The following is a 15,021-nucleotide window of genomic DNA, read 5'->3' on the forward strand; positions in this document are numbered from 1 at the left end:
GTGCCCAAGGCCTTACAATGGTCAACCCTGAACTGGTCAGGCTGTTGGGCTGGATGGTCATTGTAGATTCTTTTCAGTTGAAATGTCTATCCATATTCTACTCTATTTTATTCTATTTTGACACGGAGTTTCAGACAAGTAAAAAATAATTTATCTAATAGATATTAAAGCAGTGTGTTATTTCTGGTATTCTGTAATTGTCAAGAGCTTTCTTTCTTAAGTTACCTCTAGCACTGGAAACAAACACTCAGAAGGCAAAATGGATCCCTTGTTTTGGCCATCAGAAGCTAACAGATTTCGCCGATTCACCCCCGAGTCCTTGGCAGCAATCGAGGAAAGGATTGCAAACAAAAAAAAGGAGCAAGTCAAAGTTAAAGAGAAGACTAAGGAACAAGGAGTTGAAGAAGATAAACTTACTCCACAACTTGACCTGAAAATCTGCAAAACGTTGCCATCTCTGTATGGGGACATTCCTGAGGAGCTGGTTGGGGAACCCCTGGAGGATTTTGATCCATACTACAGTGATCACAAGGTTAAAACTTCCCAACATTTTTTTTTTGTTTGTTTGTTTGGTTTTTTTTTGCCTGCTGAACTCTTAAGGGATAGTAAAAGCTATATTCAGGAGGTGCTGGGGTTTGATTGCTCTGTAGACAGAGCTTTGAACATTACTGACAGCTTTTGGGGGGGAGTTCTAAGCTATGCTCTTCATTATGGAATGAAGAGGTATTTTAAGTTCCAGTTAAGAATCAAAATTATGAAAACATGATATGTGTTTTGTGCACTTTATTAATAAATTAGTGAATATTCTGGGATTTGTGATGCTTTGTTTTCCAGAGCAGTTTCTCTGATGCCTGTGGGGCTGAGCTCCCTGTTGTGTAAACAGTGCCTGCCCAACAGCTGGTCACACTGGAATTGCAGATGCCTTCACTGAATTACAAATACTATACAAATTAAGGGAGGCACATTTGAGATATTTCCATTACTCTGTGTAGCAAAACTATGTATTCTCATTGTCTTAAATTAATTTTCTGTAACTTCATGTCTCACTGGCTTTGTTTATTGTTCCATATTTATATTGCATATACTCCATGCTATTCCAAAGTAGTTGGTGATGCTGACTATAGCAATGCATAAAGTAGATAGTCTAGAAATCTAAATTAAATATATAAATTAAGTGATCACTACTGTCAAGGAAGACTTGATCTGAAGAGCAGAAGGTTTCATCCAGTCCTTGTTGCTGTTTCAATGTGTGCCAGAATACCAGAAATTTAATAATTTTATCAGAGAACATGTTTTAGACTTTGATCTTCCAGATACTTTTTTCTTAAAGTAATCAAAGTGATACTATTGATGAAGAAGAACAAAGGTTGATTGAGTTGAAGAAATTTAGATTAAAGTTAGGAAACTGTATTTTTCATTCAAGAGATTTCATTTTTACTGCATGCCAAATGTGCTGAGCTGCAAGGACCTTAAGGTAGCTTAGAAGGAATTTACAGTGTAATGTGACAATATAGAGGGATATTTCAAAATTAACATTTTTGCTTTGACTGTCCAGGATTTTGGCAGTGCTACACAATCTGCATCTTGTAAATAATTTCTTGAAGCCTGTAAAACTGTCTAAGAGTAAGGTATTAAGACCATTGTCACAGTCCCAGAGTAATAATTTAATTACTTTGACCAAATGAATATGATTACTTGCTCTTCATATTCATTCCCATTATGGTTTCTTCCTCTCAGGCTATAATGAACTTCAATAGAGCTGCTTTCCTTCAAAATGTGAATATTCAGGTCACAGCTCCAAGTAAGAATAAAGGAAAGCTGTGCTCCTAACTGCAGTTAGATATAGATCCAGATGCAGACTTGAAAAACTGAACTTGTAATTTTGCAAAAATTTTCAATTCATTCAAGTGTTTCAAGTACTATGAATCTTTTTTTTAATAGACTTTTATGGTGTTAAATAAAAGGAGGACTATTTTCCGATTTACTGCCGCACCTGCCTTGTTTATATTTGGTCCTTTTAATCCAGTCAGAAAAAAAGCAATTAAAATTCTGATCCATTCATATCCTTTCATTGGTTTCCCTGATGTGAATCTTAAAATATTCTGTGCCATTTTCTGTCATTCTCTTCCTCTGTTTTTGCTTTTTCTGCTTTTATTTGGAATTATTAATTAGTGGAAAGTGGTCTTTTTAGGTGAACATGTCTGAACATGTCAAACATGTTATGTCCCACTAGGGTCCTAACTTCCAAAACCCTCTCCACATGCAGATAATTCATTTTTATATTTAAAACATGAATTTTACCCAGCTGAGAAGATTTGGTCTTGATGGGGGATTCTTGGGATGGTTCTGTGCAAGGATAGGAATTGGATTTTGGTGATCCTTGTGGGTCCCTTCCAACTCAGGATCATTTGTGATTCTGTTATAAGTTTCTTTGGAAAACATGTGAAAAGTTCTGAGCATATTCAAATGAAAACTTATTATTTGAATGCTTGTGTGGTTTTTGTGTGTGGAAATCAGCAACTTGCATGAACTTTATAATAGAGTGTTTTTTTCCTTGACTTACTATTCACAGTTTTTCTTGGCATTATTACATGTACTGTGTTACTCAATTGTATGGCTATGACTATCCCTCACCTTCTTGTAGAAACCTACTGGACTGAGTAAGTACCTCAGGGGCCATGTGCTCACTATTTCTCCAAGGATACTAATATGCAGGACTGAAAAATTTAAATAACGTGGTGGTCTAATTCTGGGGCTTGAAAATTCTTGGATAGACCTCTGGGTCTCCTCTGATAGAGGAAGGCTGAGGATTGTTATTTTATCACCCAGTCTTTTGTGGAGGTTCAGTGCCTTTTCTTCTCACCATATGCCCTTTTATTCTTTCTTGCCTAACTTTGCCATCTGGTGTTACATAGGAGGTTGGCCCATTTTTCCTTTTGAGGATTAAATCTTTTTGAGAGACTGTGCAGCAGGATTTTAACTTAATATCTCTCATTCTGCAGCAATAACCTGAATGTCTGTTGTAGTTACCTCATGCAAAAGCTATAAAGGAATAAATTTTCATTCTGTGCTTTCCTCTGTTTCCTGGTGACTCCCCTAAGTCAGTTGTTCCCACTAGGAGGCCACTTATTTGTAATGTCTTGCTTCCTTTGGTACTTGTGCACTGTATCCAGTGTAACTTGAGTTCATATTCCAGAATTAAATCTGGAAAATGTGCCTGGAGCCTCAGAAGTTCTTTAATTCCTTTTATTTTGGGGTAAGCATGGTCATAACATCATTTTCTGTGGGATTTCTGTCAGTTATAGTGTATTTGTCAGAATAAATATATAAAATGTACAGACTTAACAGGCTGAAATAAATTTTTGTTGTTCTTCCAGAATGGTGAGGCTTTGAAATTTTCCACCCTGCTTTAGAACATAAAAACAGTCTTGAAAACGTTTCCTAAGGAAATGTGCACTATCTTTCATCCAGAAATAGCCTCATATGCCTATGTGAATGTTTGTGTTTGTAGATTTAGATGGAAAATTTACTAAAATTCAGGAAGACATCTTGTCCCCCTGATGCTTCTGAAAGTAATGCAACCTGTCCTATTTTGCTTCTCATTTTCTGCCTTTATCTCCATGCAGGGACTAAATCAGAGAAAAGATAGAAATGTGCCTGAATGTGTATCAGTCTTATTGATATTTTTATTTCTGTCACTTTAATATTCACTTTCCTCCTCAGACATGTTTTCACTGCTGTCTATACTATTGAAATATTGATTAAAGTAGTAGCCAGAGGATTTGTTTGGAATGAATTTACTTTTCTTCGAGATCCATGGAACTGCTTGGATTTTTCTATTATTATTGTAATGTAAGTGAAACTCAGTTTTTCTTTTACACTCAGGGGACAAATAAGAGAAAATAACATTTGGTGTTGCGGAAATTCCTTACAGTTGTTGGCATCCTCCCTGCTAAACTGTGCTTGAATCATGTTTTGCATGTCTGCAATGAGAAAAAAACAGACTTTAAAGTAAGACCTAAATTAAAAGCTCATGTTAAAACTGTGTGATTGTTCTCAATTTACTCTATATTTGAATTTTGTCAAGAGGTAATTGCATAAACAGCCCAAACCAAGCCTGCCTCTTTATGTTGTCTTAGTTGTACTCTGAATGAGATGAGGCTCATTTGAGAAGGGTCCAAAAAGGCACCCCAAGGTGTTGAATGACTTGGTGGTAACTAACTGATGAAATCCCAGTGTCAAATGATGCTCAAGGAAGAACACACCTTGCTTTACATACAAATTCATGGGCTCTGGAATAGCCTCCACTTGTTGGGAAGATGATGCTGGAGTTTAAACAGTAAAAGCACCACTCCAGCATGCAGTCATGGTCAGAGAAGGAGGTAGAAAATGAAGACATGGTGGGTAAGAAGTAAAGAAGCAGAGCACACATTATTTCTCTGTGTAGCCTGTGTTTTAATTCAGGACTTTGTGTGGTTTTGCTCCTCACATGTCAAAAGATGTCAGAATTAAAAAAGCTGCAGTGAATATGTATATCTGTAATTCCACATACCAAAAAACTAAATAGAGTAAAACTCACATGAAAAGACAGCTGCAGAGCAGGAATACAGTTGAGGTGTACAGCACAGAGACAAAAAGAGAATAAATAATATTTTCCTTCCTAAAATGAGAGCTAAAGGCACCAAATGAAGCTGTCAGGTGGCAGAATAAAAAAGAAGGGAGTAGTTTGTAAAACTACAGGTAGGTTTTTCCTCATTTGTAAATAACAGATAATATGTACACAGGTGTCATCACACACTGATACATAATATGTATATGAACAATTATTCTACAGGTAATAATGAACTGCTAAGCAGCTTGAATACTGTTGATCATCAGCATCTATCACTAGATAGTTACTGATAGTTACAACTATCACAAGACAGTCCCAACAGCTGCATGAAAAATTTAATTTATGGTCCTTTTTCCCTACCTGCACCCCTGATTAATTAGTGTTCAGCTTTACAATACAGTACCTCCACCTGTTTTATTCCATGTCTTATAGTACAACAACGAAAACTATTTAGAAATTAGCTCAACTGCTAATTCAAGTATAATTATTGCATAGGGTACTTGATAATTATTCAATCTTACAGACTAGGCAAAGCCAATGTGCTCTGATCTGCTGCTGACAAAGTCATGCTTTGAGAGGGAAGTTGCCTTTTGAAGTTGTTTCTTGGACTTTGTTATTGAGACTCTTTTTTTTTTAAGGAATTCTGTTACCAGTTATGAGCTTGTCATGAGATGAGTCACAATTCATGTCCTTTCTGACATGAAAGAAGTCTTAGAACATTTGGGGTAACCTGTTAAAGTCTGTATAGACTATGCAATGCTTTCAAATACTGATTTGATGACATTTTCTAATTGTTGAAATGTTAAAATTGAAACAAGTTGCAGTACTCCAGTTCTCACTGACTGTTTAAGGTTAGAAAGACCCCTGTGGTAGAGAATAAACACATTATAAATCTACTGTTGCTCAACTTCCTTCTCCTGAAGCGTGTATTTTGTTTTGAGATAGCTGCAACATGTACTTTCATGAGAGAAGTCCCAGTGGAAAAGGGTGATTATGACATTGGCAGTTTTATATTTATTTGACATTTTGATGGATTAATCTCTTCCAAAGTTAAAGCGTCCAAATCCACACTAAGCAGGAGCTTACTGTATTTCTTTTCAGAGGCACTGCTCCAAAGCTCCTTTACTTTATATCCATGCCTAGAAATGGACTTAGATTCCTCATTTTAGGCATTTATCTTAGGATGTATTTTCTGCAGTGTATTCATTACTGCCTGCTCCATAAGCAAATGCTTTGAAAAGCTCCATCTTTGTCATTCACCTGAGTGTGGGTTAATTTTTCAGGTACATTACTGCATTTCATAGTGTTGGCAATGTTTCAATTCTTCGAACTTTCAGAGTACTGAGGACTTTGAAAGCTATTTCAGTAATACCAGGTAAGGAACAACACATCGTACTGATTTTCTCTCTGCTTCACCAGAATGCAAATTCTCATTCCACTCCTGTTCTTGTCTTCCAGTTCTCTGGTCACTTTTTGTGACCCCAAGGTGTGAGTGTTTTGCACCCTCAGCAGCACCCTAACACCATTTTTAAAAATCATCTTTCCTTCAAATGGTTTTGACGAAAGCAAATTTATATTCTGCATTTATTATGTCCCATCACTGATGTACATTTTTATTTAGCCCAGTGCCTTTGTCTCTTTAATTTGTCTTTCTGGAGCAGCCCACTATATGTAATAAGTTTTCTTAACATAATATATCTGAACCACCATATTTCTGGTTTCATATTCTGCCTCATATTAGCTAAACTTTGTCTGGTTTATTTCCTAGAATGCTGATTTCACAATTTGAGAGCATTTAATTTGTTTCCTTACTGACCACAGCCACTGTCTAGATTGTAATTCTTTCAACAGTATGTTGCCTATGACATCCAGATATTCAATATTTTTGTAAGTTGTGTCCTTAATTAGGGTACCAAAGAATGATTTCAGAGTCCAACTGCAAAAATTCACTTGAAAGTCTATAAATTACTATATATCTCATGGTCTTAATATATATTAACTTTACCATTTCCATGTAAATGCAAATATATTTGTGATTTTGGGATGAAATTATAGCAGGAGTGAAACATTTAAGGTGTTTAATTTTAGTGCCACAGCCACACATCAATACTTTTCCTTTGTCTTTAACAAACTTGCAGCTATCATGTCTTGCATATAGGAACATCATTATATTTCTTTTCTCAATTTCTCTGTTATTGGATCTTATTTTCCTAGGTCTGAAAGTCATTGTAAATTCACTTGTTGAGTCTGTTAAGAAGCTCTTGGATGTGCTGATCCTGACTGTATTTTGCTTGAGTGTATTTGCACTAATAGGCCTCCAGCTTTTTATGGGCAATTTAAAATCCAAATGTGTCCTCAATAAAACTCTGTTCAATGACTCATTATGTAAAGATCCCAAGATATACGTACCAAATGATGAAGGTAAGTGTTTTTCTTTTCTCCCTTTACATAATCTGTGTATCTGCCTATGTATGTATTGATTTTTCACAGGGATATCAATATATAGTTGCATGTATTTTTGCCAAGAAGGTTTGTCCTTCCATATGCACAAGTAGTAGGATGAGGTTTCTGGGACAACTGAGTATGAGATTAGTGAAGCTTGGATTTGGAGAAAGATCAGCAGTCTGTGGGATAGAAGGGACTGAGTTTTCTGTAAGCATTTTCTTCTTTATCTGTGCATTACAAAGGGGTATTAATTTTAGGGTTACTGCACAGAGAATGATTTTTTCCATCACTTACTCTGTATTTCGTGGATTTTGTCTACTTCTCATAGAGATTCTTATTTTTACTAAAGCTCAAATAAAATCTTACATTATTAGTTGTGCAGCAAATTGTTACTATTTATTTTATATTGCCAGAGACACAGATCTGCTGAGCCTCAGTCCTGTTGGGAAAGGATCTTTCACAGAGGTTTGATCCATCAGAGTGTTTATAAAGTGCAGTAATGTTTGGTTTACTGTCAGAAAGCTGTAGAAACTGAAAACTTCTAATGTTATGATTCTCTGATTTTTATTTTTTTTATTAGAGCTATGCTTCAGATTGAAAGACTCTTCTGAAATATTGCTGTGTGGGTACAGTGCAGATCCCAAGTAAGTGAACAAAGCAGTTTTAGTACTTAGTTTTTTCCTCCAGATGAACTGTGGTTTTATTTCTGGTCTAAAGGAATGGTGATGATTATTCAGGAGGAAGAAATGGATCAGTGGGTGTGTTATTAAATTGAAAACCACATATTTCACACCAGAAAAGGAATGAAGTACAATAATGCAGCCAATTTTATATGTACTTTGTTGCTAACTACTGGGAGTATAATGACAAGGTAGAATGATATAAATGAGAAGGGGAACAGATCACTAGAGATATTTTAGATATTAATAAATTCTCCTCTCTTCATCTTGGTCAATTATTTAAAAGTAAAGGTATTTCCATTTTTCCCTACACTCTGTATTTGTTTGGACATATCCTACATCAGTGAGAGTTTTTGTCTAGTCCCAAACTAAGGTTTCTGTCTAGTTTTCTTTACTAGACAAATGGTTTTCTGGGATGGTCAGATATGAGTCAGCCCTTCTGGCAGGAATATTTTGGGGAATAATGAAAATTCTTTTCAGACAAACTGAACAAATCTTTATTTGTCGCTGTGTATTGGATGCTTTCAGATTCAATCGAATCTCCACATAAGTATTGTTTAACATTTCTTTTGTGGTTAAAAGAGAGTGTCCAGAAAACTACACCTGTGAGAAGGTTGGGAACAATCCTGATTTTGGTTATACAAGTTTTGACCATTTTGGCTGGGCTTTCCTCTCTGTGTTCCGTCTGATGACCCAGGACTACTGGGAGCGTCTCTACAGACAAGTGGGTACATTTTTTACCTTCCTGAATGACTTTAGATGTGCAATTCAGAGCTTTATGTCCACTAGAAAAGTCTGTATTTGTTTTAACATTATTGACAACAATTTTCTTTTAAAATCAATGTAAGTATTAAGGAAGTAGAATCAAGTGACTGAGCTGTAACACCTTCTGCAAGTGATGTAGGTGGGAGCAACCCTGCTGTAAATACTCATAGTTTTGTTGGAGAATATGCCCAGGTCAGTGGTTAAGAGCTAAATAAGAGTTAAATATTTGTATGTAACCACCCAAGGACTGGGATATGGAGCAGATCCATCCAGGCACCTCCCTGCTCCTGCAGAGAATGTGAGGATTTGTCACATTCTCTGTTTGTCTTCCTTTTAAGTCCTGACTCCTCACCAAACCTTTTGGCTCAATGTACACACTTTCATTTATGACAACGTGGTATGAAAAAAACCTGGGAACTTTGTGTTTTAATTCTGAGAGTTGAATGTAACTACTCAATTCTGTGATTTTTTGGAAAAAATGATGTAAAAATACCTGTAGAGAACTTCCTGGATTCCTTACATCTATATAGTGCCTTTGCCAGACAGGAACCATACTCTCTGCCTTTTTCTGTACCTATCATATTGCCCCATTTAAAAATTTTTTCCATCAGCTCTTATTAACTGTGACTCTTTTAAATGGATGCAATATCTTTTGCCATTTGAACATCTTGTAACTTTTAGTTTTTAATGTCTCAGAGCTTAATTTTGAACCATCTCCTCTGCTACCATTTAAAAAATATAAGAATAAGATAATCAGTCTAAATTTTGCCTCTGATTCTGTAATTAAAACTTTTTTCATGATTGTATAGATAATCCTAGCTTTCATTTTTTTTGCTGAATTTCATTAATTTCTTCCACAGTCACCTGTTTATGCCTTTGCAGAAGAATCTGTCTTCTCAAAGCTTAAATGCTGATGATCATTTGCCTGATTTGCTGGAAGATATTTGATTTAATTTTAAGAATGGGATTTGTTAATTCTTTTCTGCAGTATGTGACATTATTATGTATAACTTAGACCAGAGGCAGATCCTACTGTTGTTCATTGAAAACACTGCAGTGCATTAACCTTTTGTATTGCATAGGAAAATAAATTGTTTAAAGTTATTTTGAAATTGCTTTGTAAATATGAGTTTGTTTGGAATTTATTACCACCTTTACCTTTTCCTCACAGACCATCCGTACCTCTGGAGTGTCCTGCATCTTTTTTTTTATGGCAGTCATCTTCTTCTGCTCATTTTATCTCTTCAATCTGATCCTGGCTGTGGTAACTATGGCATATGAAGAGGAAAACAGAGCAACCCGTGCTGAAACAGAGGCAAAGGAAAAACTGCTTCAGAATGCCAGACAAATTATAGAGAAGGAACAGGTTTGTAAATGATCATATATGATCTGTAGTTCCTTTTGTTTTCTTCTGTTTGTGAATTAGGGAAATAATGTTTTGAATTAAACAGGGGCTTCTTACAATACTTTTGAATGACACCTAATTTCTCTTTATGTCTTTACAAATGCATGTAAGCATGTATATATATGTTATACAAAACCCATCATGAATCCAAGTTAAAATATACTAAGTTTTAGGATTTGCAGACCTGACATTATACAGGAATGGCTTTCTGGCAAGAAAGTAATTTTTATAGTATTGCATGAATGCTGTACCCCATAGTTTGCCCTGTTTTTGCACAGTACCATTATTGCTGTGCCCAAAAATTCCTTTCTCTGGGTATCCCTTCCTGATATTACTGCAGGAAGGAAGCAGAAGTGGATACATTTTATCTTCTACTTTAAACAAAATATATCTCTGATTACTGCTAGCTGTCAGAAAAGTAAGACTTGTAAGAAGACAAACAAATATTCTCTAGCAACTCTCAAATTTCATCATTAAAGTGTTAGGCATCACCATTTTACCAAGTTCCTCCTCTACAGTTGTTGACAGCTCTGTAATGTTTCTGTGCCTGACATTCCACCTTGCCAGGCTTTGCCTAGGCTTTTCTTCCTTCTGTTTTTCAGGATTAGGATTTAGGAAAATTTAACATTTTAGCATTTAGTTTGAGCCCTTACTCTTCTGCTGTCTTGGACTCAAGGTCCTTTTTAAATCAAGAAAAGGAAAGTGAAAGGATAAGCCACAATACTTTGTAAATCAGATACAAAATACAATATTTAAAGTGAAATGAGCAGACTTAAATTAGAGTAGCTCACAGGTAACCCTGCTTTGTCTTTCAGAATTGTGAATAGCATTTTGTACTCCTGCCTTTTGATGGCAGTTTAACATTTGAAACCTAGGAATTGTCAGTGCAAATAATTCAGATAGCATAATAATTACAGGTATATGATCCTAGTCCATGCATTGCTATCTGCCTTGAATTAACAGACAGATCTTCTGCTTTTCCTGTTACAGATGTTGGCTGTGGAAGAAAGCAGTAAGGCCTTGCATGCTGGATCTGAAATGTCAGTTGCTGACTTGAAAAATTCAGGAGGAAAAGAGAGTAATAAAGAAACACCTACTTCAAGGCAAAACTTAATTTCAGATGACCAGGAAAATGAGGAGCAAATATTTCGTTCACAGCCTGATCGCTGCCACAAGAAGCTTGTAAGTATTTGAAACAGTAAATACATTCATTAGATTTGCATGTGATATGACAATTCAAGGATGAGATTTTGGGACCAGAGGGAGCCAGCATTACCTGCACCTGAAAGGGAAGTTGGAAGTGGCTGTCACTTATGGCACATCACAGACCTGTGCTCTGAGAGCTGTGGTAAGAGCTGACAACATCTCTGTTTGTGCTGCAGAAGTAAATGTATAAAATTCTTAAGTTTAAGAGTTTCCCTAAAGACTTAACTATTTTTTTTCAATTTTATTTTTTATATTATTATTCTTTTCTACAGACACCTAATTCTCTGACCTAAATATTTAGGATAGGGTTTAGTTCAGTATGAAGATTTCTGATCTTAGGGATGTGATTCACTTGCTGACTTTAAGCATCGGGTGCCAGTTCAGATGCTGTTACATATGGTGGATGTTCTAGATATCTTTGGTATCTGTAGCACATCTTCCAGCACTTTGTGGGTATCTCATAAACCTTACAGCATCTCAAATGTTGCTAAATTCCTATATTTAGGGGAACTAGATTGTGTCCAGGGTTTGAATTTTTGAGGTTTTTAAGGTTTCTATGTGTGTTTTAGGTTCTAAACTCCCAGAGTCAAGTGGAGATTTAATTTTTCAGGTCACAAATTGATACCTAGTGACATTAGAGCTTTTCCAGTGTCTTACTTGGCTGTCACCTCCTCTATAGAAGGGCACAGATGTTATGGGCCATGTCTGCTACTGTGGATGTCTCAACTACCAAATGTCTCAACAGACCATCTGAAATGGCTTCAGGAACATTTATTTATGTGAATCAAACTTCTCAGAAACATATGTGTCCCATATAGTGGGATTTTAAATGCACTGTACAGATGGATAAATTAAACATGGATATCTAAAACATTAGGCTGAATCTCACACAAATTGTTTCATATCTTGTTTAGAGCAGTGATTTCTGGCTCCTCTACTGACCACTCATTTTTAAATCCATTAAGAAACTTCTATTAAGACTCATTATTCTTTCTTTGCCTAATTTTGGAGATTTTTTTTCCACAGTACCTTTGCCACTGGCAAAATACTGTATCTTCTAGAAGACCATCCCAACTTTAATCTTTCTCTGGGCTCTTTGTCAACATCTTAATTTAGATACCTATATTTAGATATTTTAATCTTGAGCTGAATCTTTCAAAATAATTCTCAGGTAATTATCCATATTGCTTAATTATTTTTTACAATATCTAAGAAGAAAGCTTCTAATGCCCTTATACTGGTTTCATCCTGTGACAGATTCTCTTTTTCTTCTGAGACAACATCAGAATTGTTCCTCCCATCTCACTGAAAATGAAAATTTTCCCATAGCAGAGCTAAGAGAAATAATGTTCCAACTTTTGTCTGTTTGAAAAGTATCCTTGAAGGAGAGTCTTTCTCAGACATATAATCCTAGCTAAAACTGATTAAATTCTCTTTCTGACAGTCATCATGGTCAGAATTTCTGCTAAATTCCATAATCCCAGCTATAATAAATTCTATATTTGAGCTGAAGGAATCCAAATCACCCACTTGGCAGCCACCTGTCATCTCCTTTAGTAAAGCACTTGCTCCTTGTAGTGTCAATAATGTTTCCCCTGCTGTGTTAAGAATATAATTCAATTTTGTGACCTAGTTTGGTTCTGCTGCACTTAAAGGAAAGGCTGTGTCACAGCCCATGGTAGTGTTTTATTGTACCTATTCAGAAAAAAAAAGTATTTTCATAATAGGTGTCATATCTTCTGTAAGTATAAAAATCATTTTTTATGGCTGTTTATTCCTATTTAACTTTATTTTTCCAAGTCTGTGACTGTGCTGCAGGAGATGTATGAGACAGGAGATAAATTTGGATTATTTGCTTCACCTTACTTCTGCAAGGCTACAAAGTCTGCTCTGGTGGATGCCAAATGTAATCTGGATTTTTATATCTCAGAAATAACATCTTCAGACTTTTCCAAGGTCCCTTCCCCTTTCTGTGTCCAGGGAATGACAAAGTTCTGAAGATCTCTGGGACAACCTAAAGCATCATCCAAGCAGTGTGAGCTTCTCCAATGCAGATTTTTACCTTTAGTCAACTAAGAATAATCTGCAACAAACACGGCAGTTTATTCCATGTTATGACAACTGCTGGTAGTACAAGCTCTGCTGTTTGAGGACTCCTCAAACAATGTCCTCTCTACTTTCATCACAAGAAGAAGCTAAAGATGCTAAGTCAGAGAGAGAAAGCATATTGGGTAGAAGCTTTTTGGTAGGACAGAATGAGTTTATAAACGTTATTTCTCTAGTGCACATCCCTATTTTAAATCCCAGTTTGTCAGAGGACTTCTCATGCCCAGTTATTTCCTTCAGCTGAAGATCAATGAGCAGCAGTAACCAGTTCAGTGTGGGTGAATGTCCTTGTCCTTTCCAAAAACACAGCTCTGAAGGTTCCTTAACAGCTGTGAATTTCAACAAGAAGACTGAGAACTTTAGGCAGGCTGGCACACAATTTATTCTGGGTTTCTGTTTTCTGAGACACCAAATCTTGGAGAAAAGAATGAAGGGTGACTTGCACTGGCCATGATTAGAAGAATCTTTGGAGCCTTTTGGAATCAGAAAAAAACCCAAAAAACAGAGGGCGAAATGAGCATTTTAGCACTGTATTATAAATTCATTTTTTTAGATCTGTTCTCTGACAGCTCTATCAGCTAAGTTTTGCTTAGATTTTCCTTAAAATATCAGAGTGACAAAAAGAAATAATTGTTATTAAACTTTTAAGGCCAAGGATATCAGTTTCATTCTCTGAATAACAGTTTTACAGAATAAGTTTATAAAAACCATAATAAGAGTTTGAGGTAACATTATGATATATTTTTATTCATTTAACCTTCCCAAAAAAGAAAATTATGCAAATCCAGTTGTGCTGAGAGGGAATATTAAAATACAGTGCATTGTGATGGAGTCTGTCCACTCTCAGTCTGTCAGGTTCCTTGTCATCTGGTAGTTCTAATGAAAACAAAAGTCCCATTCCTGATTTTAGGCAGTTCAATATTACTTACATCTTGATAGGCTTAATAGGGCTTAAACCCCCCAAAATTTGTATTAACTATGTGACTATTTTTCATATTAATACATGATTATTTATTAATAATCAGTAGTTCATAGTTTAATAGCCAATAGTTTATTCAAAATGATGGTCAGTGTTCTCTGTGCCTGTTGTTTTTGTCATTCACTGAAAAGAGATTGATTCTTTTCCCTTGCCCCCTGTTAATGTTTCTATACTTCTTTTATAATGGAATTATAACTGCTAATTAAATATCTTCAGAAAGAAAAAAAAATCTTGAAATATTGTACTGATTTTGATGAAATGTTCTTTGTCTTCAAACACCTGATTTTTTTTTTGTTTGTTTGTTTGGTTTATGTTCTTTCAGCAAGTAAAAGCTTTGCTATAATGTATACTTAAAAAGGCATATTTATCTCATGCTGGATGTAATTTTTGTATTGCAATTTGTGTTGTAATTATTATATTTTCATGTTCCCCTGTTATCTTCTGCTTATCTTTCTAACCAAAGAGGCAGATCCTGCTGGACTACGAGGTCTCAATGGATGCAATCAATGATCCTGTCCGAAGACAGAGGTTAATGAGTGCAGCCACAATTCTCACAGATAATTCAAGTAAGTCATTCTTTCCTCTTTTTCCTGTGGTGATGGTATAACTCGAGCTGAGAGAACAAACTGTCACAAGCACCATTCTTTTCAAAGCCGCTAGGGGAAATTTTGCTGCCAAATGTAAGTTTCAGTAAAATAAATATTCTCATATCTCCTGTAACTCACAATTACCAAGGGTAAATTTTGCCTGACCTTTATTAGTCTGTGATTATTTTGTGCAGAATGAGCTAAACAATTTTTTTCAATGATGCCATTCTGCTCAT

General features: G+C 35.6%; 1 protein-coding gene across 1 annotated transcript in view; it reads left to right on the top strand.

Annotated features, from left to right (window-relative positions):
* Positions 1-259: 259 nt before the first annotated feature.
* Positions 260-15,021, top strand: part of LOC119698016 (sodium channel protein type 5 subunit alpha-like) — a 32,520-nt gene continuing 17,758 nt past the window's right edge. Inside the window, exons 1-11 of the mRNA XM_038129464.1 lie at positions 260-532; positions 1,942-2,060; positions 2,571-2,660; positions 3,724-3,852; positions 5,896-5,987; positions 6,827-7,033; positions 7,659-7,701; positions 8,320-8,461; positions 9,674-9,868; positions 10,898-11,089; positions 14,662-14,764. Of these exons, the coding sequence (XP_037985392.1) occupies positions 260-532; positions 1,942-2,060; positions 2,571-2,660; positions 3,724-3,852; positions 5,896-5,987; positions 6,827-7,033; positions 7,659-7,701; positions 8,320-8,461; positions 9,674-9,868; positions 10,898-11,089; positions 14,662-14,764 (1,585 nt within the window). The remainder of the gene's footprint in view (positions 533-1,941; positions 2,061-2,570; positions 2,661-3,723; positions 3,853-5,895; positions 5,988-6,826; positions 7,034-7,658; positions 7,702-8,319; positions 8,462-9,673; positions 9,869-10,897; positions 11,090-14,661; positions 14,765-15,021) is intronic.

Source organism: Motacilla alba, chromosome 2 (assembly GCF_015832195.1).
Source record: "Motacilla alba alba isolate MOTALB_02 chromosome 2, Motacilla_alba_V1.0_pri, whole genome shotgun sequence".
NCBI lineage: Eukaryota > Metazoa > Chordata > Aves > Passeriformes > Motacillidae > Motacilla > Motacilla alba.